Source organism: Myotis daubentonii, chromosome 18 (genome assembly GCF_963259705.1).
Source record: "Myotis daubentonii chromosome 18, mMyoDau2.1, whole genome shotgun sequence".
NCBI classification, from domain to species: Eukaryota; Metazoa; Chordata; class Mammalia; order Chiroptera; family Vespertilionidae; genus Myotis; species Myotis daubentonii.
This window is the reverse complement of record NC_081857.1, coordinates 15,278,564-15,304,917: the sequence shown is the minus strand read 5'-3', so window position 1 is coordinate 15,304,917 and position 26,354 is coordinate 15,278,564. Positions and strand designations below refer to the sequence as shown.

The 26,354-nt window shown below is 37.6% G+C and overlaps 1 protein-coding gene across 3 annotated transcripts; it reads left to right on the top strand.

Annotated features, from left to right (window-relative positions):
* The first annotated feature begins 49 nt into the window (after nt 1-49).
* Nucleotides 50-24,376, top strand: NSL1 (NSL1 component of MIS12 kinetochore complex). Of its 3 annotated transcripts, none has more exons than XR_009449890.1 (6): nt 50-283; nt 5,437-5,515; nt 9,372-9,502; nt 11,697-11,751; nt 21,454-21,618; nt 22,069-22,136. XR_009449890.1 is itself a non-coding variant. In XM_059674629.1 (6 exons), the coding sequence occupies exons 1-6, from the start codon at nt 50-52 to the stop codon at nt 23,141-23,143; spliced, it is 846 nt and encodes a 281-aa protein (XP_059530612.1). In that variant the 3' UTR covers nt 23,144-24,376. The 3 variants fall into 3 exon arrangements, 2 of the variants coding, with proteins under 2 accessions (XP_059530612.1, XP_059530613.1); XM_059674629.1 differs by lacking the exon at nt 21,454-21,618 and adding an exon at nt 22,865-24,376; XM_059674630.1 differs by lacking the exons at nt 21,454-21,618; nt 22,069-22,136 and adding an exon at nt 15,015-16,950.
* Nucleotides 24,377-26,354: the final 1,978 nt, after the last annotated feature.

Genomic DNA, 26,354 nt, shown 5'->3' with positions numbered 1-26,354 from the left:
GCACTCGCTTCCGCTCGCAGAGTTCCCGCCCCCGCTTCAAACTGGGAAAATGGCGGGGGCTTCCGAGTTGGTGAGCCTTTCGCCTCCGCGGGACGTGGAGCGAGCGGCCGGGACAGAAGACCGCACCCCGGGCCCCGCTACTCCCCGCGAGGACTTCCGCGTGCGCTGCACCTCGAAGCAGGCCGTGCTGGAGCTGGTGGAACTGTGCGGCCGCTTCGTGCGACAGCTCGGGGACGCGCTGCCGGAGGAGATTCGGGAGCCCGCGCTGCGAGACGCGCAGTGGGTACGGGCCCAGTAGCCGGCACTTGTCGTTTCACCCTCTTCCCCGGTCTCGGGGCTCGAGAGGCTGCGCGGGCAGATTTAGCGGTGCCCACGCGCAGGAAGAGCAGCCCGAGGAGCGCGAGGGGACGAAATAGATGTAGTGGCCGCCGGGCATTAATTACCTAGAGAGACCCACGCTGCCCAATAGAAAAGAACAAGGCGAGCTATGTAGGTAACTTATTAAAAGCTAGAAAAGACAGGTGAAGTTCACTGCAGTAACATGTTTTACTTAACCCACTATGACCAAGATAGCGTTTTAATTGAATAATAATACTTTTAAAAACCCGAAGGAGATATTTTTCGTGCTTTTGTCAGTGCCCGGCTTTTCGCATTTGGTGTCCGAAACGTACAGCTCATCTTCTTTGGGGCGAGCCGCCTTTCCAGGCCTGGCAGCGCCCGGTTCGCGTGCCCGCAGACCCCGGAGGATTTCTCCGGGAACGGGAATCCTGGAAGTCAGTCGGGCACCAGGCTAGCTTTTGGCCTTTCCGTTTGCCTGTGTTTTAAGAATATCTTGTGAAGAGAGTGAAAACATCTCCCCTATACGTCTAAACCAGATAAGGAAGCTGTCTTGATTATAAACTTCTCCTAAGATCATAACTGGCCCTTAGAGCACATTTCCCGTTCCTTTCTCAAATATTTTGTAAATAAAGCCTTTGAAGATAGTTTTTTTTTTTTTTTTTGAGGAGGAAAGGTACAACAAATGGATTGGTGGCTGTCATAAATAACAAAGCACACATTTTATATGTAGAAAAAAAGAGTTTAAAAATTTTAAATGCAGCACGCCAGTGAGTGTGAATGATCACAATGCAAACGATAAAAATAAAGGTGAAGTGGAAGGCGAATGAAGAAATACTCCCCGAGCTGTGCTGCCTTCCCGTTTTGTGTAAACAGTGGCTCTTATTCCCTCCTGTAACCAAGGGAAGAAAAGACGCTCTCAGTGGTTTCTTGGGAAGGAGACTGTTCTATTGTGTAACGATCTTAGAGTTTCTAGGAACTGCGAAGGTAAACGACCAAGGGAATCGACTTGTGTTTTATTTTAAATAGGAGAACAAATAGAAGGCAGAGGCTTTAATTATGTTCATGTACCTCTGTCTAAAACCACATAATATCGTAACAGATTTTCTTAAAAAAGTAGTATTGGTACGATTGTGCCAATACTACAATGACAATTTGTATTCCCAGATAATCCTTGGAAGTCCACATATAAAGTAAATATTTTACTCTATAAAAATTTTAAAGTGTAAAATAACGTACTTTATTTCATAATTATGCATTATTTGATTTATGCTTATTTTTAATTATACAGAATACCAAATATATCCTCATTGTAAAAAAACAAAACAAAAACATAAAGCAAAGTCTTTGAATTTCCCTTCCCCATCCCTCTTCTTTCCTGGAAAGAATTTACTATTTTGGAGGGTACATAGAGGTTATAATCCTTCTACACCCTTCTTTATGGTTTTACATCTCTCTCTCTCACTTTCTCTCTTTCCCCCTCTCTTTCTGTATTTTGTTTTGTTTTATTTTATTTTATTTTTTTAATTTTTTTATTGCTTAAAGTATTACAAAGGGTATTACATATGTGTCCATTTTATCCCCCCGCCCTAGACAGTCCCCTAGCCTCCCCTATCACCCAGTGTCTTATGTCCATTGGTTATGCTTATATGCATGCATACAAGTCCTTTAGTTGATCTCTTACCCCCCTACCTCCTGCCCCCCAACCCTCCCCAGCCTTCCCGCTGCAGTTTGACAATCTGTTTGAGGCAGCTCTGCCTCTGTATCTATTATTGTTCAAAAGTTTATAATGGTCTCTATTGTCCATGAATGAGTGAGATCATGTGGTATTTTTCCTTTATTGACTGGCTTATTTCACTTAGCATAATGCTCTCCAGTTCCATCCATGACGTTGCAAATGGTAAGAGTTCCTTCTTTTTTACAGCAGCATAGTATTCCATCGTGTAGATGTACCACAGTTTTCTAATCCATTCATCTACTGATGGGCACTTAGGCTGTTTCCAGATCTTAGCTATGGTGAATTGTGCTGCTATGAACATAGGGGTGCATATATCCTTTCTGATTGGTGTTTCTGGTTTCTTGGGATATATTCCTAGAAGTGGGATCACAGGGTCAAATGGGAGTTCCATTTTCAGTTTTTTGAGGAAACTCCATACTGTCTTCCATAGTGGCTGCACCAGTCTGCATTCCCACCAGCAGTGCACAAGTGTTCCTTTTTCTCCACATCCTCTCCAGCACTTGTCGTTTGTTGATTTGTTGATGATAGCCAGTCTGGCCGGTGTGAGATGGTACCTCATTGCTGTTTTGATTTGCATCTCTCGGATGATTAGTGACTTTGAGCATGTTTTCATATGTCTCTTGGCTTTCTGAATGTCCTCTTTTGAAAGGTGTCTATTTAGGTCCTTTGCCCATTTTTTGATTGGATTGTTTATCTTCCTTTTGTTAAGTTGTATGAGTTCCCTATAAATTTTGGAGATGAGGCCCTTATCAGATATGACATTGGCAAATATGTTTTCCCACACAGTGGGTTTTCTCGTTGTTTTGTTGATGGTTTCTTTTGCTGTGCAGAAGCTTTTTATTTTGATGTAGTCCCATTTGTTCATTTTTTCTTTAGTTTCAAGTGCCCTAGGCGCTGTATCAGTGAAGAAATTGCTTCGGCATATGTCTGAGATTTTGTGGCCTTTGGATTCTTCTAGAATTTTTATGGTTTCCTGTCGTACATTTAAGTCCTTTATCCATTTTGAGTTTATTTTTGTGTATGGTGTAAGTTGGTGGTCTAGTTTCATTTTCTTGCATATATCTGTCCAATTTTCCCAGCACCATTTGTTGAAGAGACTATCTTGGCTCCATTGTATGTTCTTGCCTCCTTTGTCAAATATTAATTGAGCATATTGGTTCGGGCCGTTTTGTTTTGTTTTAAACATTAAGTGTCATGCTGTTGTATTGTTAGCAACCTGCTCTCCCCCATTTTTTTTTCTTTTACCAAATATGTCTGTCAGTATTATGTACAAATATACTTCATTCTTTTTAAGTATTGCATGGTATGGATATATTGAATATTTAACCATTCTTCTAATTTTGAATTTAAATTTTGTGATTTTTCTCCTCAGTATTTTATAATTTCAAACAGTGCTAAAAGAAACTTTCCTAGTGCATCCTCTTTATGTTCTTACTAGAGGCCCAGTGCATGACATTTGTGCACTGGGGCGGGGGGGGGGGGGGCGCGGCGCGGACCCTCAGCCTGGCCTGTGACCTCTCGCAGTCTGGGACCCCCAAGGGGTCCTTAGTGCTGCTGTGGACGCGGGAGAGGCTCCCGCCACTAGCTTGCCAGCCATGAGCCCTGTTTCTGGCTGAGCAGTGCTCCCCCTGTGGGAGCACACTGACCACCAGGGGGCAGCTCCTGTGATGAGTGTCTGCCCCTTGGTGGTCATTATGTATCATAGCAACCGGTCGTTCAGCCGTTTGGTCAATTTGCATATTAGGCTTTATTATATAGGATCTCACTTCTAGCAATGTATCCTAACCTAAAGGACTATTCTCATCCTATATAATGAGATGACCGGTTGCTATGATATGCACTGACCACCAAGGGGCAGACACTCAACACAGGAGCTGTCCCCAGCCTGCAGGCCCCAGGCCAGTCAAGGTGGGTGCTAGTGGGAGCCCCCTGTTCACCCTGCTGATTGCCCCACAGATCGGCCCTGATCTCCGGCCAGGTCTAGGGACTCTACCCGTGCATGAATTTTGTGCACTGGGCCTCTAGTTGTTAGATAATAGGGTATGTGCATTCAAAATTTTAGTGGTGCTTCCATATTCCTTTAATCTTTTATTTTCTTTTTACTTTTTGTTAATCCTCACCCTAGGATTTTTTTACCATTGAAAAAGAGTGGAGGCGGGGATCGTGGGGGGGGGGGCAAGAGAGAGAGAAACATCGATGTGAGAGAAACACATTGATTGGTTGCCTCCTGCACATGCCCCGAACAGGGCTGGGAAGTGAATTGAACCCCTGACCCTTAAGTTTGCAGGCTGATACCATTGAGCAACACTGGCCAGGGCAGTCCTTTATTTTTTAATGTATTAACATTTAAAAAAATAATTCTTTATTGTTGAAAGTATTATATATGTCCCTTTTTCGCCCCATTGACTCCCTCCAGCCCGCCCTCACCCCCCCTACCCCTGCTCCAGGCCTTCAGCACCCTATTATCTGTGTCCATGGGTTATGCATGTATGCATATAAGGTCTTTGGTTGATTACCTTCCACCCACCAACCCTCTCTGCCTTCCCCTACAAAAAAATAGACTAGTACAGTGAACACCCATATATCCATCACCAAATTTAACAGTTATCAAAAATTTGTTACTTCTAATTTTCACACAAATTCGAGATGTCATGTCATTTCATCCTACATATTTCAGTATACATCTCTAAAAAATACAGCCCTTTATAAAGCAGACATAATTTCACTTTCTTTTAAGCATATATATTTTTCTTCTTGTTAACAATGACGTTCATTCACAGTATATGTAGTACTTACACTCTTGAGATTCAACTGAGCCCAAATTTGTTAGCTTTTATTTTTTTATTTCATTTAAGAAGTATATATATTTTTGTTTGAAAGAATATTCTAAAATTTTGGATTGAATTATCTCATAGGTAGCTTAATGGCTATCAGTGAAAGTGTAGGTAGAATTAATTGCAATGGAATCTTCATTGAAAATAGTATACTAATAGGCTAGTCTGCCACTTTTTAAATATTCTCTTTCACAAATCTGAAATTATGCCCTGGCAGGCATTGCTCAGTGGTTAGAGTGTTGGCCTACACGCCAAAGGGTTTGAGTCCAGTCAAGGGTAGCACGTACCTGGGTTGTAGGTGTGATCCCCGCCCCCGGTTGGGGCATGTTGGGAGGCAACCAATCCATGTGTCTCTCTCACATCAATGTTTCTCTCTCTTCCCACCTTCTTTCCCTTCCATTCTAGCAATCAATGGAAAAAGTATCCTCGGCGAGGATTAACAAAAACAAACAGATTATCTTGCCAAAATGTTTAAATTCAGTATTTAAAGTTATTTTTAGTGACATTACTATTGTGAATGTATTGCAGACTTTTGAATCTGCTGTGCAAGAGAATGTCAGCATTAATGGGCAGGCATGGCAAGAAGCTTCAGATGATTGTTTCAGGGGTAAGTGATGTAACTTTCTCCTTTGGTTGCTAATTTCTGAGTTATTTTTGTAGCTATTTTATTTTGAGTCCTCATTTTCATGTTCTCTTTAAAATGTATTTTACTGGGAGGGGGGAGAGAAAACTAATCTAGAAGACTATTGGTTGTAATCTGAGGAAAACAACACAGTAGGTACCTTGATCTTTATATTTCTGTCTGGCATCTCAACGAGACTTTCATCAGATCAATCTTTAAAAGTACCCTTGTCAATAGTTGCTTGGAAAATACTGTGAAACTATCCCCAGATGAAGAAAAAGGCCCAGAGAATTCCTATGATTAATACCTTATGAATCAAGTTGTATTTTTACAAGTGATCCTTAGACACTGAAGTACCCTTAGAAATGTGAAGTTAAACTATAAGAATACTATGTCAAGTATGAGATCAATATTTAGAGAGACCTCCTTAAAAAGACAACATTTTCCTGGTCCAAAGCAGACTTGATTGTACCCTAACTAATGTTATTGACATATCTAAAGAAATCCAAGTTTTGGGTAGAAAGAAAATGTTCAGTGTAGGAAGAAAAAAATCAGAAAAATAATAATGATCAGTGTGGGAAAAGAAGCACAGTTCTTCAGCAGTGTCCTGAGAAGTGGGCCAGCGTGTTTTGTCTGTCCCCATAGTGGTATTATAGAGATCTGACCAGCATAGTTTAATACCACTTTTAACTGTTCTGATTATTCAGATACCCTTGAGCGGATTCCAAGCCCACCAAATAACCCTCTGTGGTTGTAATTTTTTCTCAACATTGAGATAATACTTTGCCCAGAAGACTTGGGATTATTACAGGGATAAGCAAAAGTGGGTTTACAGTTGTAATACAAACAAATAATATAATAATTAATAAATAATAATACAAGAATAAACTTTTGTGTACTCACAACTATAAGCCTACTTTTGCACATCCCTATGTAGTAGTTATCTCCTCAGAGTTACTATATTGTACTTTCTGGTTTATGTATTAAGACATTAAAGACAGTAACATTGGATTTCTCAAATATTATTAGAGTAATTGTAGGGAAGAGGGAGTGCATCAGAACCATCTAGAAGTTCAAGCTATACAGCCTTTACTGTGTCTTTATCTGACTCTTTTTCTCTAAGGTCACTTTGGAATTGCTTTATTGATTGGCACAGACTGCCTTTAGCAATAGGATTAATCAACTTATAGATTAACACATATATTTCCTGACAGGTTGGTAACCTGGGTGGAGTATGTATATCTTTGTCCCCTTTCCCCCTTATAACTGTGAGGGAAAATAGTTATAATCTGTTTTTTTCATGGGCTCTTGATAAATGTCAACCACTATGCCAAATGCCAGGAAATAGATGCAAGGACATAGTCCTTACTATTTAGCAACTCATCGTTAATGGAAGGAAATGGACAAGGACACTGTACTCTTTGGGAAGTGGGAATAGACATAACACACTAGGTTGTTAAATGCATGTAATAAATGAGAATGTGCTAGACAGAAAGGAAGTAGGAAGGACGTTTCAAGGAGAGGAAACAGCATGTGCAAAGGCACAAAGGAGTGCTACGTTTTGAAAATGTCAGAAGTGAATTGGGAAAACGAATGGCGGATATGGTCAGAAAGATAAGGTGGGGCCAGATCACAGAGCCCTCTGGGATGTGCTGAAGAATGTGTACTTTACCTTGAGGTCAGTGGTTCTCAACCTTCGGGCCCTTTAAATACAGTTCCTCATGTTGTGACCCAACCATAAAATTATTTTCATTGCTACTTCATAACTGTCATGTTGCTCCTGTTATGAATTGTAATGTAAATATCTGATATGCAGGATGGTCTTAGGCGACCCCTGTGAAAGGGTCATTTGACCGCCAAAGGGGTTGCGACCCACAGGTTGAGAACCACTGTTGTAGATAATGGGGAACTGGTGAAGGCTTTTTTTTTTCCTAATGTATTTTTACTGATTTCGGAGAGGAAGGGAGAGGAAGAGAGAGACAGAAACATCAATGATGAGAGGGAATCATTGATTGGCTGCCTCCTGCACATTGGACCGAGCCTGCAACCCAGGCATGTGCCCTTGACTGGAATCGAACCTGGGACCCTTCGGTCCGCAGGCTGATACTCTATCCACTGAGCCAAACTGGCCAGGACTGGTGAAGGCTTTTAAAGTAGAACTTACACGAAAGCTAACTGCTGGCTCTGTGTGCGGATGAATTGGAGAACGGAAACATTCAAGGCAGGCGAACCTAAGGGAGGTTATTGCAGTAGTACAGCATCATACCGTGAAGATCTGCCCTATGACAGTGGGAAAGGAGAGAAAGGAAAAGGTGCAAGAGATGTTCAGCAGAGAGAATTAATAGGATTTGTATCTGATCTTGAAACATAAAAGCAATAAGTAAGCTTCACAAGGGCAGAGGTTTTTGTCTATTTTATTCCCTGAGATCATTGTATAAATGAGTAGACAAACAAATGAATGAGTAAATGAATGAATATAGGGAACATAGGAATATATATATAAGTGAAAGCAACTTTTCTGCCCCTTAACTACCCTGAGTGGACTTGATTTTAGGACGATTGACCAGGCACATTTAAAAATTTAAATGTAAGTTCCTTGAAAGCAGGGACTATATTTTTTTCTCATTACTATGTTTTTAACACTTAGCTTGACACACAGTAGGCACCCACTAAATATTTGTTGAATTAATGACTCTTCCCTGCTCAAATTGTTTATAAATTTCACTTTTATAGCTTTATCATTAGGTGGCGCTATGAAACCATTTTCTTCCTTACATAGAAGATTTAGCTGGGAGACTTGATTTTTTCTTTTTTAGCTGATTGTGAAATAGTACATTCTTCCTTTCAGGTTAGCGATTAAACTTTTCAAATGGATAAATTAAAATTTAGGGGAGGCTGCTCATTTAAATGACGTTTCAAAGTAAGAAATGACCATATCTCTTTTAATAATCTTCAAAATAAGTAATTTAGCTGGACTTAATATTTGTTACATAAATGAAAGGCCATACTGCACCTCAGTTATCTCTACCCAATATGTAAATATATGCTGATATATATCAGAAGTGTCTAAAAAGGGTTCCAAAAAATACATATGGTTCTTCTCACTAATGAAGCTTTGACATAGCAGAACACAAGCTATAAGACCAGTTAAGCTGATGACCTTTAGTATTTAATAAAACTTTAAAAAAATTTATTGATTTTAGAGAGAAAGGGAGAGAGAAACATTGATTTTTTTTTTCTCCACGTATTTATGCATTTGCTTTTTTAAAAAAAGAAAATATTTTTAATGATTTTAGACAGGACGGGAGAGGGAAAGAGCAAGAGAAATATCAATGATGAGAGAGAATCATTGATCGGCTGCCTCCTCCTGCATGGCCCCTACTGGGGATTGAGCCCACAGCTCAGGCATGTGCCCTTGATGGGATTTGAACTCAGGACCCTTCAGTCCACAGGCTGATGCTCTATCCACTGAGCAAAACCAGTCAGGGCCATTGGTTGCTTCTTATATGTGCCTTGACCTGAGATTGAACTGCAACCTTGGCATATTGGGATGATGCTCTAAACAACTGAGCTAACTGGCCGGGCCTCTTTCCCCCTATAACTAAGTATTATAATAGAAGTTAATATTTAGTATTTTTTAAAAAAAGGTTTCTCTGATTAATCAATTGTTCAATATATGAATGAATCAATCACCAAAGTGAGGGCATCCACTAACTTGCCATATTTGTTTTCCTTAATTACTTTGTGTTTTCTAAATTTAATTTAATTACATTACATGTCTATGTAGAATATAAACAGTGTTTTAAGAAATTTTTTTGATATGTTTTTTTTCTTTAAATAGATTCTGATATCAAAGAACTTGAAGATCACTTTGATGAAATCATAGTAGACTTAGCCACAAAACGTAAGCAGTATCCCAGAAAGATCCTTGAATGTGTCATAAAAATTATAAAAGCAAAACAAGAAATTCTGGTAAGATGATTTATCTTTAAAATAGTAAAGTTTATGTTGTGTCTGTATAACTACAATAAAAAATTAAAGTATAGAATTCATGTAGAGATAAATGACATTTTTATTTTTCCTTCAATTACTATTGTTTTTGTCTCTTGAAGACTTTCCTGTTCTAACATGCTATCATAGACTTTGAAGATGGAAGATTGACAATGACTTTATAATTCTGATACCAGGAAGGAAAAAAAAGAGAAATTTATTTTTTAAGGCTTTTCTTTCTATTTGTCATTTGTGTTTAGCATATTATATGTATACCAGTGGCCCTGCACACAAATCTGTGCTCGAGTAGTTTGCTGCTCCACCCTCCTGTAGCTCTCTGCTGCAGGTAGCTTGCTGCCCCGCCCTCCTGCTGATGGGTCGTTATGTGACAGCATCCCAACCAATTTGCATATTACCCTATTATAAGTATAGATGAGTACATATTTTGGAAGACCCTTTAGTTAAATTCATGGTGAAAACTGAGTACCTTTTCGTAATACTGAAATTTGCTTTATGAATTGTGTGTAATTTGTTTAGCTCCCAAAGTCATGATGGATCAAAAGTAGGTTTGCGGGGAAGTGGCTTTGGCCTCTACAGCTAGAAGTACATGTTGTTTTACATTGTGATCTACTCTTTTCCCTTAGTTTTTAAAATGAGCATACATAAAAATCTTTTGATTACTTTCCTTTCAGGAATTGTTTTAGACAGTAAAGGCAGGTACTTTATCTAAAATATTTTAGTCATTCTATGAGAAAAAATATTTATAAGCAGAATTTTTCCTTTTTTCTTCTGTAGCACTTATTCTTCAAAGAAATACTCTACTTCATTCCCCACCCCCTTTTTAAAGTTTTCTTAGGAAAGACATTAAAAATGTGTCTCCTTTCCTATTAACTACCCCTTCTTCCCTGGAAAAAACCTAGTAATCAGTATTGCATAAAAGAAAGAAAGTTGGCAGGCCTAATCAAGGTACTGCTGTAGAAGTTTAAAAGTGATGCAAAATGGATGGGGTGAAGATACTAAAGACAGTTTCTTTTTTTATTTTTATTTGTTTTATTTTTTAATTTTTAAAGAGAGGACATAGACTCCACTTTTCTTAAACATATATTTTTATTGATTTCAGAAAAGAAGGGAGAAGGAGAGAGAGAGAGAGAGAGAGATCAATGATGAGAGAGAATCATTGATCGGCTGCCTCCTGCACACTCCCACTGGGGATCAAGCCCACAACCCTGGCATATGCCCTTGACCGGACTTGAACCTGGGACCCTTCAGTCCGCAGGCTGATGCTCTATCCACCAAGCCAAACCGGCTAGGACAAGACAGCTTCTTTTTGTAAATTTATTTTTTATTTATTATTTTTTTGTTTTCAAGAAAAACGATTTTAAGTATAATGTTATATGCAATAAACATTAATATTTCAATAAAAAGATTTTAAATATAATATTACCAAAACTGTACTAACATAGCATATCACAAAAGTTGTAGGAAATATTAAAAATCTGCAAATAACAGGATTACTTCTATTCTAAGACAGCTTCTTTTCTCTCTTGCTCAGTCCCTCCACCACCACCCCCAGTCCCCAGCTCCCAAGACAGCTTTTTAAAAAACCTTCTTGGCTCTTGCTAGCTTTGGGCAAGAGAAGGAGGAAGATTTTCCTCTTTCTTTTTGCCTGAATTGTGGATCCTGTTCCTGTAATTCTGCGACTGTAGTCTAGTGTATCACAGGATATGTAGGCTTTAATGTGCTGACATGGCAGTGGCAGCCACCTTTAAAAACAGTTTCTGTGGGAATATGAGTTCTGAGTTCCAAACCCTTGTCTTAAAGTGAACTTTTGAAAAACAGTTCACTCATAATTTGGAGACTACCTAGTACTTGAAACACAAAATTTAGTCTCTGTGCCTTTAATTAGCTTGATTGCTTGTCTTAAATTTTTTATGGTGTAATTTCTTAGTGTATGCAGTAGGTGGCAATACTATAAAAGGTATAGTTCAGACTTAGGTTGATCTTTTCTTTTCCTCTCCCTTTCCTAAAGATTTGCAGGATTTCATTTTGGGAGGTTTTTGGGGGGGCAAAAGAATGGTACAACTAATAGTACATTTGCTTACATTAGCTGAAGAAAATGTTTATATGAGGCATTAAATGGTGAAATTAAATCTGTTTTAATTTATATTATGTTTAGAAGGAATACCACCCTGTTGTACGCCCATTGGACCTAAAATATGACCCTGATCCAGGTGAGTCTGTTCATTTGTGGTAAAAATGCAGAATCAGCTTGTAACTTTTATGGGTTCCTGATACTCCTTTAAAGGTGTCAGCATCAAGGGTATCTTCTCTTTGATGCTCCAACTCACTACCAGCCAGCCATGTTTAGCTCTTTACTAAGGATATGAGAAGTTGCTCTAAACCTACTGACTCTAGGAATAGGACCCAGAAATCTGGGCTTTATAAAGCTTTCTCCTGACCTAGACTATTATAACAGCTTTCCAGTCTCTAACTTTTATTATAATACTCTCCCATCTCTAACTTTGCACTATGGCCAGAGTTGAACTATTGAAGTACTCATGGTGTCACTTCCCAGTGTCGCCTTCATTGGTTTTTATTCTTTACAAAATAAAATCCACTAAAAATACAATGTTGAACTTAAGAAGAGATGTACACACTTATGACACCTTTCAACTCAATTCTGTTTCCATTTAGATCCATCCTCTAAAACAGAGAAATCAAATTGATAAAAAGTTATGTAAACCCAGAAACAAGTGGCATTGCTAAAAATGTGGGATCATTATATTTTTAAGTGGCTCCATTCTCACATTTAAAAATTTGTAACAATTTTCCCAAGAAACCTTTTGGAATTTACTTATGGCATGCAAAAGTACTGCTTCTGAGGTATTAAAAAAATTGTTAAGACCTGATTAATTTGTAAGGGATAGTTATATGTATGGCTTTGAGGACCTTACTTTTGTTGAATTCTGAACTACCAGAAAGGTCTCCTTGCCCTCCCTTAAACCCCCAAGTTAATGGAATAAATTACGAAGGGGAACTACAAGCATAAAGATACTCTGGAAGTGCTTAAAATCACAGCATTCACTGTGTTTGAAATAAAAATTGACCTAGACTTAATGCTTAGTTGTCATGGTTCACCAAAAAGGGATAGTTGCCAAATGCAGTGGTTGAAATATACTTGTTTTGGTTTTGAGCAACATAAAAATAAGAATCGAAACTTGTGGTATCATAATATTCTCAAGTATTATGACTTTTTAGACACAGTTAATTCCCTCTAAAGAAACTTGGTGACCTTTTTATCTTAGGAAGGAAAACAGATTTGCTTTAATGATCCCTTGAAGGTCTACATGGTTTTATTCCTACCATTCCAATAATGGTATTAGAAAAATCTCTGATCATATGATTCTGACTTCAAAAGTAAGCAAAGGAATAATTAGAGTCTATCTTCTGGATAAATTTTGAGGAGATTTGGTCATTATACATTTTCATAATGTTTATAAGCTTAGAATAGCATCAGCTCTTTAAGCACAGCAAAATTAGCTTGCAGTTATATTAGCTGGCTGTACACCCTCTGACAAGTCACTTCAAGCATTAGTTTCCTTATGATAAGGGACCTAATGCTTTCGGTGTGAATACCAACTCTAAATATTACAGAAACGTTCCTGCCTACTTATTTGAGGTCGTTTATGAATCATATGAGATAAGGGGCTCTGTATAACTAAAATACATGAATAGTAATTGGTAAGGAGATGCTATGTAATAATAACCCTATTATAAATTTTATCCCATTTACAATGGTTTGCCTTTTAATATTGCATAGCTTATAATGTATCTAGCTGGTAAAATCATATGAAATTAATTAAAATGGCTTAATGTGGAAAACAAATTTATATGGAACATAAAAATCTAAATAAGCTGCATGAGAAAACTTATTGGAACTTCTTGAAAGTTTCTTTTTGTTACTGGACTATTAAGTGATATCACGTGTTTTTGAAAGCTGATACTTTTTAAAAAGGTTGTCTTGCCGAAACCGGTTTGGCTCAGTGGATGGAGCATCGGCCTGCGGACTAAAAGGTCCCAGGTTCGATTCCGGTCAAGGGCATGTACCTGGGTTGCGGGCATATCCCCAGTAGGAGATGTGCAGGAGGCAGCTGATCGATGTTTCTCTCTCACCGATGTTTCTAACTCTCTCTCTCTCTCCCTTCCTCTCTGTAAAAAATCAATAAAATATATTTTAAAAAAATAAAATAAAATAAAAAGGTTGTCTGGTTTTCAAAACAATGTAGTCTTCCCTCGGTTACTGGGAGGATTGGTTCCAGGACCCCCCGCAGATATAAAAATCCACAGATGCGTAAATCCTTTACATAATCTGCTCACATCCTTCTGTATAATTTAATTATCTCTAAATTACTTATTATATCTAATACAATGTAAGTGCTGTGTAAATAATTGTTATACTATATTGCTTAGGGGAGTAATGAGAAAAAAAGTCCATACATGTTTAGTACAGACACAATTATCACAGGCCTACCTATATCGTACATGTAAGCAACAATGTAACTTTTTTTTCATCTATGGTTGAATCCATGGATGTAGAATCCCAGATACAGAGGAGCAACTGAACATAGGCAGTGTATACTGTATAACATTGGTTTGGCATAGTTATGTTAGGAACTTTAGGGAATACAGAGGTAAGGTAAAGTAGACAGATGCTCCCCATAAAGAGCTTATGTCTGAGTGGAAGAAATAGGAGATGAACATAAAATAGGATTCTATCGTGCCCTCTAACTGGTTCCTTTCCCAGTTTTCTCCGTCGGATAAAATGGCACCTTCATGTACACATTGCTTTAGCCATAAGTTAACCTTGAGTTTTTCCTCTTCTGAGCTCCTCATATCCAGTTTATCAATAAGTTCCACAAATTATTCCATGGAAATATCATCTTACTTTAATCTACTTCATCTCATTATTATCACCTCGAGTCTCGGTCACCATTACTCTAGCCAGGATTTGTACACATGTTTTCTAGAAGGGCTTCCTGTTTCACTCTTGCTGTCTTCCATTTCATTGTGTAGACATCAGGCACAATTGATTTTTAAAAAATTATTTCAAATATATCAAACATAGAAAATATGGAGTACAACATAATGGCATCTTTGTACCTACCACTCATACTTGAGGGCTGTTCACATTTTGCCAAGCTTGCTTCAGACCTTTTCAGGAACTAAAAGGTATGGCTATAGCTGAAACTTTCTTTGTAGCCTCCACCATCCCATTCCACTCCCTCTTCAGAAGTAACCACTATCCTCAAGCTGAGTGGATCCTTCGTATTCATGCTCTCATAGGACAGTTTGTAAACATAGAGGTTATTTGTTTTTTTCAAAGAGTGGATAAGATTCATCCACAAAATTGTTTAAGCCTAGGGTGCATGTCTGTGGGCATGATATTTGACTTAACCGATTTAGTATAATTTTCTTTTTTTTTTTTTGTTCATAGAAATATTAATTGTGTGTATACTTGGGATATTCTTTTGAAATTTTCTATATTCATTCAATGATGTTTTGGAAAAAGATGGGGAGTTTGTGAACCTCAAGTCAACTTGACTAGAAGTCTAAGATACTTCTAAAAACACAAATCAGCTTTCATTCTCTGCTTAAAATCCTAAAAGCTTCCAATTTTAAAATATACAATAAACTTCAAACTTCTTGGCATTCCCCTTACATAATCTGGCTCCCAACCTACCTCTCCAAATTCATTTCAGGCACGTACCTTTTTGCTCTAACCACCCTAATTAAAATAGCTTCTTCTCAATTCTCAATCATAACACTTATTTCCTTAATAGCATTTGTTACAATATGCAAGTATTTGTGTGTTCCCTTGCTTATGGTCTTTAATAAAACTGAAAAGTCCATGAGCTTTCTTGAGTTTGCATTATGTAGCCAGCATATGGCACCATGCTCAATAAATACTGAATGACCACTCTTCATCTACATAGTCAGTATGTTTATTGAGTGTCTGCTATAGGCCAGAACTGTTCTCAATGTGGAGAATATAATGGTGGCCAACACAGACAAGATCCTTGCTCTTTGGATCTTACATTCTCGTGGGAACAGAAGAGTATAAACAAATCTAAAAATAAATAATATCAGCACTAGAGTGGTTGTTTAGGTATGGGAAACACTTTTCTGAGGAAGTAACAAGAAGGAATTTATCTTGTGACAAGAGGAAGAGCTTTTCAGTTAGAGAGAAGAGCTAGAACAAGTTTCTACATTAAGACTGGGCTTGAGTATTTATGGAACAAAAGACCACTGAGGCGGTAGTGGAGGGAATAGAGGGAAAGAGCATTACAGGCTAAGGCTAAGGCTAGATAACACAGGTAGGAGTTTGAAAGTCTTTGGTGCCTTAAGAGAGAGACAGTACTGAAGGAGCTGGCGGGGTGCAGGTGGGAGCGGATGCAGAAGGTTACACACCCGCTACAGATCTGTTTAAGTTGTAGCGTAGGGTTATCTTCCAGAAAGTCACAAATCACAGCTCAGTTTCTGGTTTCATTTTTACCAGGAATGCTGCTTTACTCCATGGTTCTTATGTTTTTAGTTACTCCTTTAGAACCAGTGCAAGCCAGCCATTCTATGTTATGTCTGCTCATGTACATGCGTGCTCACTCATGCTCTAAAATACATTGGAAATAGAAAGGAAGCACTCAGTTAACACTTTTTTGATGAATTTCTGAATTTTTGCAGGCTTTTGGAATTTTATGTTTCCTAGTTTAGTCAGTCCAGTGACCTGAAAGCAAAACTAGGTTGATTACTCAATCTTTCACTTCCACTTTTTCATTTCCCTATGTTTTAGAAAGCCAGTGACTAGGGAAGGCAGTATCTTCAAGGGTGCTTAACTTCCACATTTTAAAGAACAAACTTGTTTTTTTAATATCCTTGCATCAATCTTCTGATTAGCTGTCTACCAATCGGATGAGTTTTCATAATCTTTTGGGATCCTACTAATAAAACTAATAATTGCTCCCATATTGTCTTCTTTTTCAAAATGTTCTTTGAAGTTAATTAAAGAGACTTTTCCCCCTCGTCCTTCACTAAACACGTAGTGATGACAAGGAGCTATTTTAAGGTTCTCTGCAGTAGACTTGATGATACTTCCAGTTCTTTTGCTGACCCTATAAGCAGAGGACTTAAGAGCCAGTTCCTCTTCTTCCTAATAATGCCAACTTGCTTAAGCCACTGCCAGCATTTTTACAGGTAGCCACCCACATATAAATTGTTATGTTTCAAGAATTCATAATTAACCTGAGCTTTGGCATTTGAAATGCATTTCCCCCTGAAAAAAACAAATTTATCATTTACTAGAAGCCTAAGCAACTGTTACGGCGGAACGACCAGAACGACTGGTGTGCACTGACCTCCTGGGGGACACCGCTCAGCCAGAAACCAGGCTTATGGCTGGTGAGCGCAGCGGTGGTGGTGGGAGCAGTGAGCAGGTGGGCGGTAAGGAGCGAGGGGTCCTGGACTGCGAGGGGGACACAGGGAGTGGGCCTAAGCCAGCAGCCGGACATCCCCTTGGGTTGTCCAGACTGAGAGGGTGCAGGCCAGGCTGAGCCCCCCCCCCTCTAGTGCACAAATTTCATGCACCGGGCCGCTAGTGGTATTATAAATGGATAAGTTTCTAGGCCAACCTTTAAAGACCTGTTTAATCAGTCAAGTAGCTGAACTACTATATTTATGATGAAAAATATTACGAATTTCCCATTTCAGATGCACATTAGTTTTACTACATGTTGTCTAAATAGGATTTGGGATCTCTAAACACCTTTGTGTATGATGAGAGGGTAAATAGTGGTGCCATGAAGATATTCCCATCAAGGCTGTGGAGAGAAAGCCATTGGGAATGTGTGTGGCTCCATCTCTTTCAGGGCAGTGACCAGCCATTGGCATGGAGATAGTCTTGAGTTAAGTGTTTGTATATCAGGAGTATCTATATGTTCTTACTAGTTACAAAATAATCTTGAGAGTGAGTGAAAAGTTTATATATTTTAAAATTTCTGAAGCAGATATTAATGTTGGAAAATGTTTTTTTGATGCATTTACAGATAACAGTCACATATTTAGTGATCATTTTTGTATTTGTTTTTCTCCCCTTTATATACTATATTTTTAATCTTTGTGTATTTGGTTTTATTCTTAAAATTATTGATTCTTTTTAGTTTTCAATTAAAGGAATTTAATTCACTTAACTTAAACATACTGTAATATTAATAGTTAAAATAGATTTAACTATAGAATTGTTCTAATTTTAATTCTTTACTAGGCATAATATGTTTTTATTTCAAGAGGTTTTCATGCCATAACTGGTTTGGCTCAGTGGACAGTGTCAACTTGCAGACTGAAGGGTCCTGGGTTCGATTTTGGTCAAGGGCACATTCCTGGTTGCGGGCTCAATTTCTGTAGGGGGTGTGCAGGAGTCAGCAGATCAATGATTCTTTAATCATTGATGTTTCTGTCTCTCTCTTCCTCTCCCGTCCTCTCTGAAATCAATAAAAACATACTTTAAAAAAAAAAAGGATTTCATTATGTTGGAGCTGATTTTTGACCACTTTTAGATTTAATTCTTATGAGTATAGTATGATTTTTGACAAAGTGATGTTTTGGAAAGTTATAGAACATAGAAGAGCAAGTGTTTTGGATTCGAGGAAGTATGGTTCCACTTCTATTCAATTCTGGGTACATTTTTCAGCTCTTGCAGCTTGTTTCCTTATCTATAAAAGGAGGCTAATGAAACCTGCTTGCCTCACAGGGTTGCTAAAGGTATTACATAAGATTGATTGACAGTGTTTGCCAGCTTGTACTACTATAGGGATGGGCTGTCAGAGGATCAGTTAGGGAAAGTTTTCATGCTATTGTGTTTCTCTTCTCTGAACTCTCTTTTACTTTTTGACACCTAATTTCTCAAAAGAATAATCTATACTGATTAGCTTCACTTTTAATCTCTCCCTTTGTAAAAAACCAAAAACGTAAGAACAGCAGTATTAATATTTGTAATGTTAATTGCTTTAGTTTTCTATTTGCTTTGTTTGCTTTCGTGTCTATCAATTCTTTCCTGTACACTCCAGTAGGACTGTAAAATTCCTCTCACTGTGGTAAACACTTCAGGTTATCCATCAAATCCATTTTTAAAACCTTTTTCTTTTTCTTGAGGTATTCCTCTGGGAGCCTTTTGTCTTCCTGTTCTAATCTGGACTGGTTGCTCTCTAGGCCTGGTGCAAAACTTATATCCTGTCTGTTCCTTTCCTCATCACCTTGGGAATTTCCTTTCCTTCTCTAATGTTTGGAATCATGTTTCCTGGTTCCTGTGTTTTCTTCTTTCTTGATTTATTCCCTTGTTTTGGCATAGCACTTCCTCCTCCACCCTACCTCCTACCCCGCCTCCTCTCCAGCCTCCAGCACCAAATCTGTTTAAGGTGACTCTTTGTAACACCTGTAAAGCTTTTACTCCTTTCAATTCCCCTGTTGGATTGACCTCACCCTCCTTTGTGCCTCCACAGAACCCTCTATCATAGCCTTGTCCATCATACATGTGGAGCACTCTACATGCCAAGCACTGTGTTCAACACTGGGGAGTCCAAGGTTGAGAAAATGAGATTCTTGTTCCCAAGCAAGTTCTGATAAATAATGAACAGCTTGATTCTCACTGGAGGCAGTACTGCCCCCTAGTGGTCCTTTTGGAAAAGTGGGGGTTCAGAGAGTTGGGCCTGTGGACTGAAGGGTCCCGGGTTCGATTTTGGTCAAGGGTACATGCCTGGGTGGCGGGCTCGATCCCCAGTAGGGGGCGTGCAAGAGGCAGCCAATCAGTGATTCTCTCTCATTGATGTTGCTATCTCTCTTTCCTCTCTGAAATCAATAAAAATATATTTTGAAAAAGTGGGGGTTGGAAAGTGTTGGGTTAACCACAGTAATAGGGGGGTACAGCTGGCATTTTGTAGTCAGGAGATAAGAATACTGAATGTCTTATATGTCCAGCACAACTTTAGAATATTCCACCAGACATTTATGTGTGAACATATGTTTATAATTATCTAAGCCTGGGGCCTGACTCCTTTTTACACACAAACCCAAACTACTCTTGGTACTTTTTACATTGTCATTGCTTGTGCAGCAGATGGAGAACAGTTGTTGTTGTCCATCAATATGGGTTTATAGACAATTAAAAAGTAGCACGTGTTTTTAAAAAATTAAGGATACCTTGGATGATAGATTCTTTTGTAAACCATGCAATAACAATGAAGAAGAATATGATTGTCTTGCCCTATACATAAAAGTAGGACAATTTTCTAGAGTAAATATATTTTTTTTAAGAGTAAATATTTAAAAAGATTTTGTTCGTTATTATGTGTATGCGTGTATATACTGTATTAGGGTGTACATACAGTGCACAGCTTGATGACTTTATATCCACACCTACACATAAACACATGTAACTACCTTGCTCAAGAATGCGGAGTGTCTGCATAGTTGGGAAACAGGATAAACTTATTTTTAAACAGTGTGTTAGATATATTTTCAAGTAATATGCTCATTGCATCTTCATGTGTACAATAAATACAATTATTAGAATATAGGGGACTATAGGCTTGGGTAGGAAAAAAATTACATTGCTATTTTTACTAACCTCAAACTGAAATTTAGCATTTCCTTTCCATTTAGAATGCAGGAAATGGTGGTGATACTAGCCATACCTGTAACTCTTTTTGCTACTAGAAGCCACAGATATTTTTAATTTCAGTTGTTGCAGATACTTCACAATATTGTTTATACTCATTATTTTCATATTACAGTAATTATTAGACCTGCTATTTGATGATGTTATTTAAATCATTAGTAAACGGACACATGTTACATATACAACTTTTTAAAAAAATATATTTTATTGATTTTTTTACAGAGAGGAAGGGAGAGGGATAGAGAGTCAGAAACATCGATGAGAGAGAAACACCAATCAGCTGCCTCCTGCACACCCCCACTGGGGATGCGCCTGCATCCAAGGTACATGCCCCTAACCGGAATTGAACCTGGGACCCTTGAGTCCGCAGGCCGACGCTCTATCCACTGAGCCAAACCGATCAGGACAGAACTTTTAAATAATCATATTTTTAAATTTTATTTTAAAACATTCTGAAATTCTAGAGTAAGCAAAACTAATGTGTAATGATAGAAATCACATGAATGGATGCTTCCTATAAAGAAGGTTGACTGGGGAAGGGGAACAAAAGAATTTTCTGGAGTGATGGAAATGTCCATCCTGGAATATATTTGTTAAAGGTGATTGAATGCTAAGCTTAAGATATATATTTCACTGTATGTAAATTATATGTCAATTTAAAAAACCAGTACATTAAAAAAGTATTCTGAGAAGGGGTCTATGGGCTTCATTGGATTTCAAAAGAAATTTCTGGTAACAAAAATGGTTGAGAACCCTTTCTTGAGCCCATCATGTCACCTTTGAGTGACTGCTCTTTCGGGGCCTGCTTTCAACTTTGAGTGCCTTCTTTCTCTCATTTGCTTTTACTATTCATTTCCTTTTTTTCTAGAAGTGTTCTCACTTTTTTGAGCTAAGGAAAGTCAGAAAAGGAAAATAGCAGCTATAAAAGAAATTATTTTCTTGACTTATTTGCCAGTCTCTTGAAGCTGATAAAGTTATAGTCCTTCTAACATAGTTATGTACTTGTTTGCCTAGACTTTATGAAATTTCTGCCCTGGCTGGTGTGGCTCAGTTGGTTAGAGTGTCCTCCTGTGCACCAAAGGGTCTCAGGTTTGATTCCCGGTCAGGACACTGGAAATAAAAAGGAAATTTCTAGTGACTAAAAACTAATTTGTAGACAATTTCATAATAGAATGATTTTTCACATTTCTGGTTTCTCTTGGAGTTTTAGGTTTTATCCCTGAATATGCATGCAGGTCTGTTATGAAGTAGCCGTGAACACTTATAACAGAGGTTAAAAGAAAATAAAATATATTTGGAATTAGAAAAGCACCAAAGAAGTAAGAAAAGAAAAATTAATATACTACCCACAATCTATTCCAGAAGTTCCATTTAGGTATCTTTGATGCAGTGTGAATACAAACTCGAAAGTCCAAATATGTTTTATTTTTATAAAATTCAGAATAGTATAAATATCAAATATTAGCCCATGTTTATTTTAAATGTGATGATAGGGCTTGAAGATGTTAAACATAATGGTAAATAATATAGGAACAAACATGCTTTCTTCTGGAGTCACAGTGTTAAGACTACTCATAATACAACTCTTGTTGTCTATCATCTTATGTGTATAACTTTCTTTTACTCTACTGTTCTTATGTTTTTAGTCTTATGTATCTAGATAAATTTAAAAGGATACTTGTTTTAATAGATTATAAACTATCCTAAGAAAGCTTGAACTAAGGTGAATGGTCCTGACAGATGTTTATCTAGGTAGCATCTGCATGTCTTTTATGATGTTATCAGATTTAAAAATGTAAAATACTGTTTGGCGGTTTCTTTGCAGCCTCTCGTGTGGAAAATTTGAGATGCAGAGGAGAAACAGTAGCTAAGGAGATCAGTGAAGCCATGAAGGTAAAAGCTATATGCTAAAAAATTATAAAATGAACAAAATCTGTAGCTAGGTATTTGCTTTTAGCAGCCATATGTGTTTTAGTCTATTGTAGTAGGAATTCTTAGTAGTTTTTAAAATAGGTCATTAATGACTTAATTAGGCAACAGTGACATTCAGAATAACTACCATTTATTAGATACCTACTGTGTGCCAGTATTATACCTGGCTTCTTTAAAGGTTGGTTATATTTTTGAGTTCTGAGAGTTAGCAGTCCAACAAATGATTTTGGATAATAATACCAGCTAACATTTAGTGAGCATTTAGCATGGATCAGGTACCATTTAACTGCTTTACATATATTACCTCATTATCCTTCCAATAACCCTATGAGATAGGTACTGCTATTTCCCTATTTTACAGCTGAAGAAACTGAGGCACAGAGAGGCTAACTAGATTGCCCAAATAAGTAACTCAGCCAGGATTTAAACTCTGGTTATTTGGCTCCAGAGCTTATATTGTTAACCACTATAGTATATAGCATATCAAATTGGAGTCTTAATATCTTCTATACTAATGAAAGGGTAATATGCTAATTAGCCTGGACATCTTCCGGACATCCTTCCAGACAAAGCCACAAAGTGGCAGCGGCTGAGGTAGAGGCGGTTAGGGGCAATCACGCCAGCAGCTGTGTATTTCTGTTTTAACCTGAGATTAATTTTGAGTATTATTGTTTGTTTACTTTTTTAAGTCCTTGCCTGCATTAATTGAACAAGGAGATGGATTTTCCCAAGTTTTGAAGATGCAGCCTGTTATCCAACTCCAGAGAATCCACCAAGAAGTCTTTTCCAGTTGTTATAGGGAGCCAGATGTTAAACCTGAGAGCTTTATAACACAAATAGAAACCACACCAACAGAGACTTCTACCAGCAAAACCACTAACGTGGTACTGAAAAGAAAGCAAACTAAAGACTGCCCCCAGAGAAAATGGTATCCATTGCGGCCAAAGAGAATTTATCTTGATACGTAAGCTATTTTTGTTTATCTCGGGAGTTGAAATTAGGCACTGTCAGCATTTAGATTAAAGTCTGATGCCTAGACAGAACTTTATTTAAAATAACAAGTAACTCTTTAGTGATTTCTTTATACAGATGTAATAACTGTCCTGGGGTATGATGTAATATTGTATTTCCTCAGTGTTTCGTCTATAGTCGATGAAAAGCATAGTTTTAAATGTTGGCACAAAGTCCATCAATGAGTATAAACAGTACAATCTTTTACTGTCCTTAAATGCCATCAACTCTTGGCAGCTTTACAGCTTTTATGGAATTTTATGAGTAACATTCTGTCAGTTTCCTGGATATACTGCTTTCTTTAAAAAAGAGCTGTGTAACAGTTGTCTTCCTTTAAGTGCTGAGAGGAATCACCAGTTCTGCACAGGAGGGTTTGTGTTTTTGTTTTTTTGGTGTTTTTTTGTTTTCAGTGTGATTTGTTTTATCAAATGAATGTGCAAATAAAAGACTAGCTTTGACTTTGTCACTCTAGTTCAGCTAATTTAGGTCTGTGAGTTTAATTGTAGGAAGTTTTGTTTTTATTTTGTGTTATAAGACAAGACAGCTACTATTTGTGGAAGAATTTCTCCCAATATTTCTTGCCCACACATTGTTTTCCATAGACCTTTTAATTTTTAAGCATAATTTGACTTGTGAATAATATTTTTTAAGGATTTCTCATTATTTCTTTGTATATGACTCCAGTTCAAAAATATACATCAGAGTAATACATTAAGAAATTGTCATGTGGAATAAATATAGATGTAATCTGAACTATTTTATATTTAAGGATGTTTATATATCAAGGATATAATCATTGGTAGAAGTCTGAGAAAGCTATATCGCCCCTACTTTGAATATTTAACTACAGTTCCTTATAACTCCTGCTGTGTCTTTTACTCACATTAACACAATGTAGGCAGGGCTATCTAACTTGCCAACTGTTTCCCCTTTTGATGATTGTACCTTCATTCGTTCGCAAAGGAATTTATTAATCATGAGGTTGGAAATCTATACTTCTTGTGTTTATTATGTGTTAATAATCATAAATGTCAAAATGTGACAGAAAGTCTGTCTCAATTAGGAAAACTTACATAGCCACTTTATGGTATTCTGTATTTTAATGTTACAATTTGAGATCTGTATATTTGTATAAAGCAGTTTTTTTTTTTATTAAAATAATGTGCAATGACTAAAATCTTTATACTGTGTTTTTTTTTAAGAGTTGTCTTAGGCACTTTTGAACCCAGCTTTAGTTGAATGGTAGCTCAGTACCTTGCATTTCAGAACATACTAAATTTCATTTTTAAATTGTTTGAGTCTACAGAATATGGCTATTCTAAGGCAGTGTTTTTTATAGTATATAATTCTGTATGAATTATTTTACTCCAAAAGCCTGTGAACAAAAGAATTATTAATTCTCCTAAATTAGATAATTGCATTATGATTATAAAAGAAAATTTCTCTTTTAAAAATGATACATATTGAGATGTATATTGTTTAATGAACTTGATGTCTTGGACTTGCTCTGAAATATGTCAGCAAAAGGAAAAGGAATAGCTTAAGCAAATGTGGTAAAAATCTTGATAACATTGTGTCTGTGTGATAGATATATTCTTGTATCTGGAAATTTTTATAATTAAAAAAATTTTGTTCTATTTTATTTTAGTTTTTTTGTTAATTCTCACCTGAAGATATTTTTTCCTTTTTTTTTTTTTTTTTTTTTTTTTTTTTAGAGAGAGTGGAAGGGAGCAGGGGGAGGAAGGGAGAGAGAAAGAGAAAGAAGAGAAATATCAATGTGAGAGAGACACACCGATTGGTTACTTCCCACACATGCCCTGACGAGGGCTAAGATCAAACCTACAACCCAGGTATGTGCTCTTGGCTGAGAATTGAACCCGAGAACCTTCGGTGCACAGCCTGATGCTCTAACCACTTAGAAACACCAGCGAGGGCAAGTTTGTTCTATTTAAAAACCCCCAGGCTGACAGCTGAACCTTGAAGTCCCTCAGCAAGTCCAAAGTTTCACTCCATAGTTAGAGCAGTCTGTATTCAGGTGTCCAAAGAAATGAATTTAAAAAAAAAAAAAAATCAGGCATTTATTCATTACAGTAAAAGCAGAAAGCTGTACAAGAAAAATGTAATCATAGTTACAGATTGACTCCACAGTGAACAATATTTGTATAAACATAATAATGAAAATCCCAAATATGAATTCAGTAGGAAATTGGGACAGTTATATTGGGAAGGTCAGAGGATTGGGAATTGATGAATACAGCACAGGCACTGGACAGTCAGAACCGGTAGTGGTCCAAGCAGTGTGGTGGAGTTCTGGAGGCCCCCTTATCTGCTGGGTCCTGGGGAAGGCCAGGGTGTGCCAGCACAGGAACTAGAGCAGGCAGGTCGGCCTGGAGAGGGCACTGAGGAAGCTTCTGCCCCGACCAGCCCAGGAGTTAATTTTTCTCTGATAATGTGTGACCGCCTGAATATCAGCAATGAAATGGGAATGTTTGGGAATGAAACGTTTATCACAATGGAACATCAGTGCCTAATCTCTAAAACAGCTGAATCAAGAGATAGCACACTTTGGATATTACTCTGGTTAGGGGAAAAACAGCTAAGAGAGTGGAAAGTAGTTAACTTTGTGAATGAACCTAGGGAAGGGAAGTAGGCAAAGGAACTGACTTTTTGTGGTTGACATAAGCCTTATACATTTGATTCTTTGAATGATGTGCATAAAATACTTGCACAAAAATAAATTTGATTTTTTAATGGTTTTAAAACTAACACAAATGCAAGTGAATATAAGTTGTCTTTGACACTGTCATTGAGAATTAAGACATAAATTATATGCCAGAGGCTGCCGCAGGGTTTCAGTTCCATTATCTCAGTATATTTCAGATAAGACTTGTAGTCCCTGTTTTTAGCTGGGACATTTAGTTTGGGTGTCTTTGGAGTGCTTTCCCTGCTCCCCCCCCCCCCAGCTATTTGTTTTGCAAATAGATTCTATTATCAAGCCTCTGTGTACAAAAATGAAGGAAAAAAAATATTTCTAAAGCAGCGGTCGCCAACTGGTGGTCCATGAGGTCCGAAAGGTTGGCAAACCACTGAAGGGTTTGTGGGGATTTTGTATGAAAGGACTTGGGGAAATCAGTATTTTATTTATTTGAAGCTTCAGGGTTGAAGAGT

Coding starts and splice junctions, on each gene's coding strand:
- NSL1 (XM_059674629.1), top strand. CDS start 50: ATGGCGGGGGCTTCCGAGTTGGTGAGCCTTTCGCCTCCGCGGGACGTG. Junction 5,516..9,371: donor TTCAGATGATTGTTTCAGGG/GTAAGTGATGTA, acceptor TTCTTTAAATAG/ATTCTGATATCAAAGAACTT. Junction 9,503..11,696: donor AAGCAAAACAAGAAATTCTG/GTAAGATGATTT, acceptor TATTATGTTTAG/AAGGAATACCACCCTGTTGT.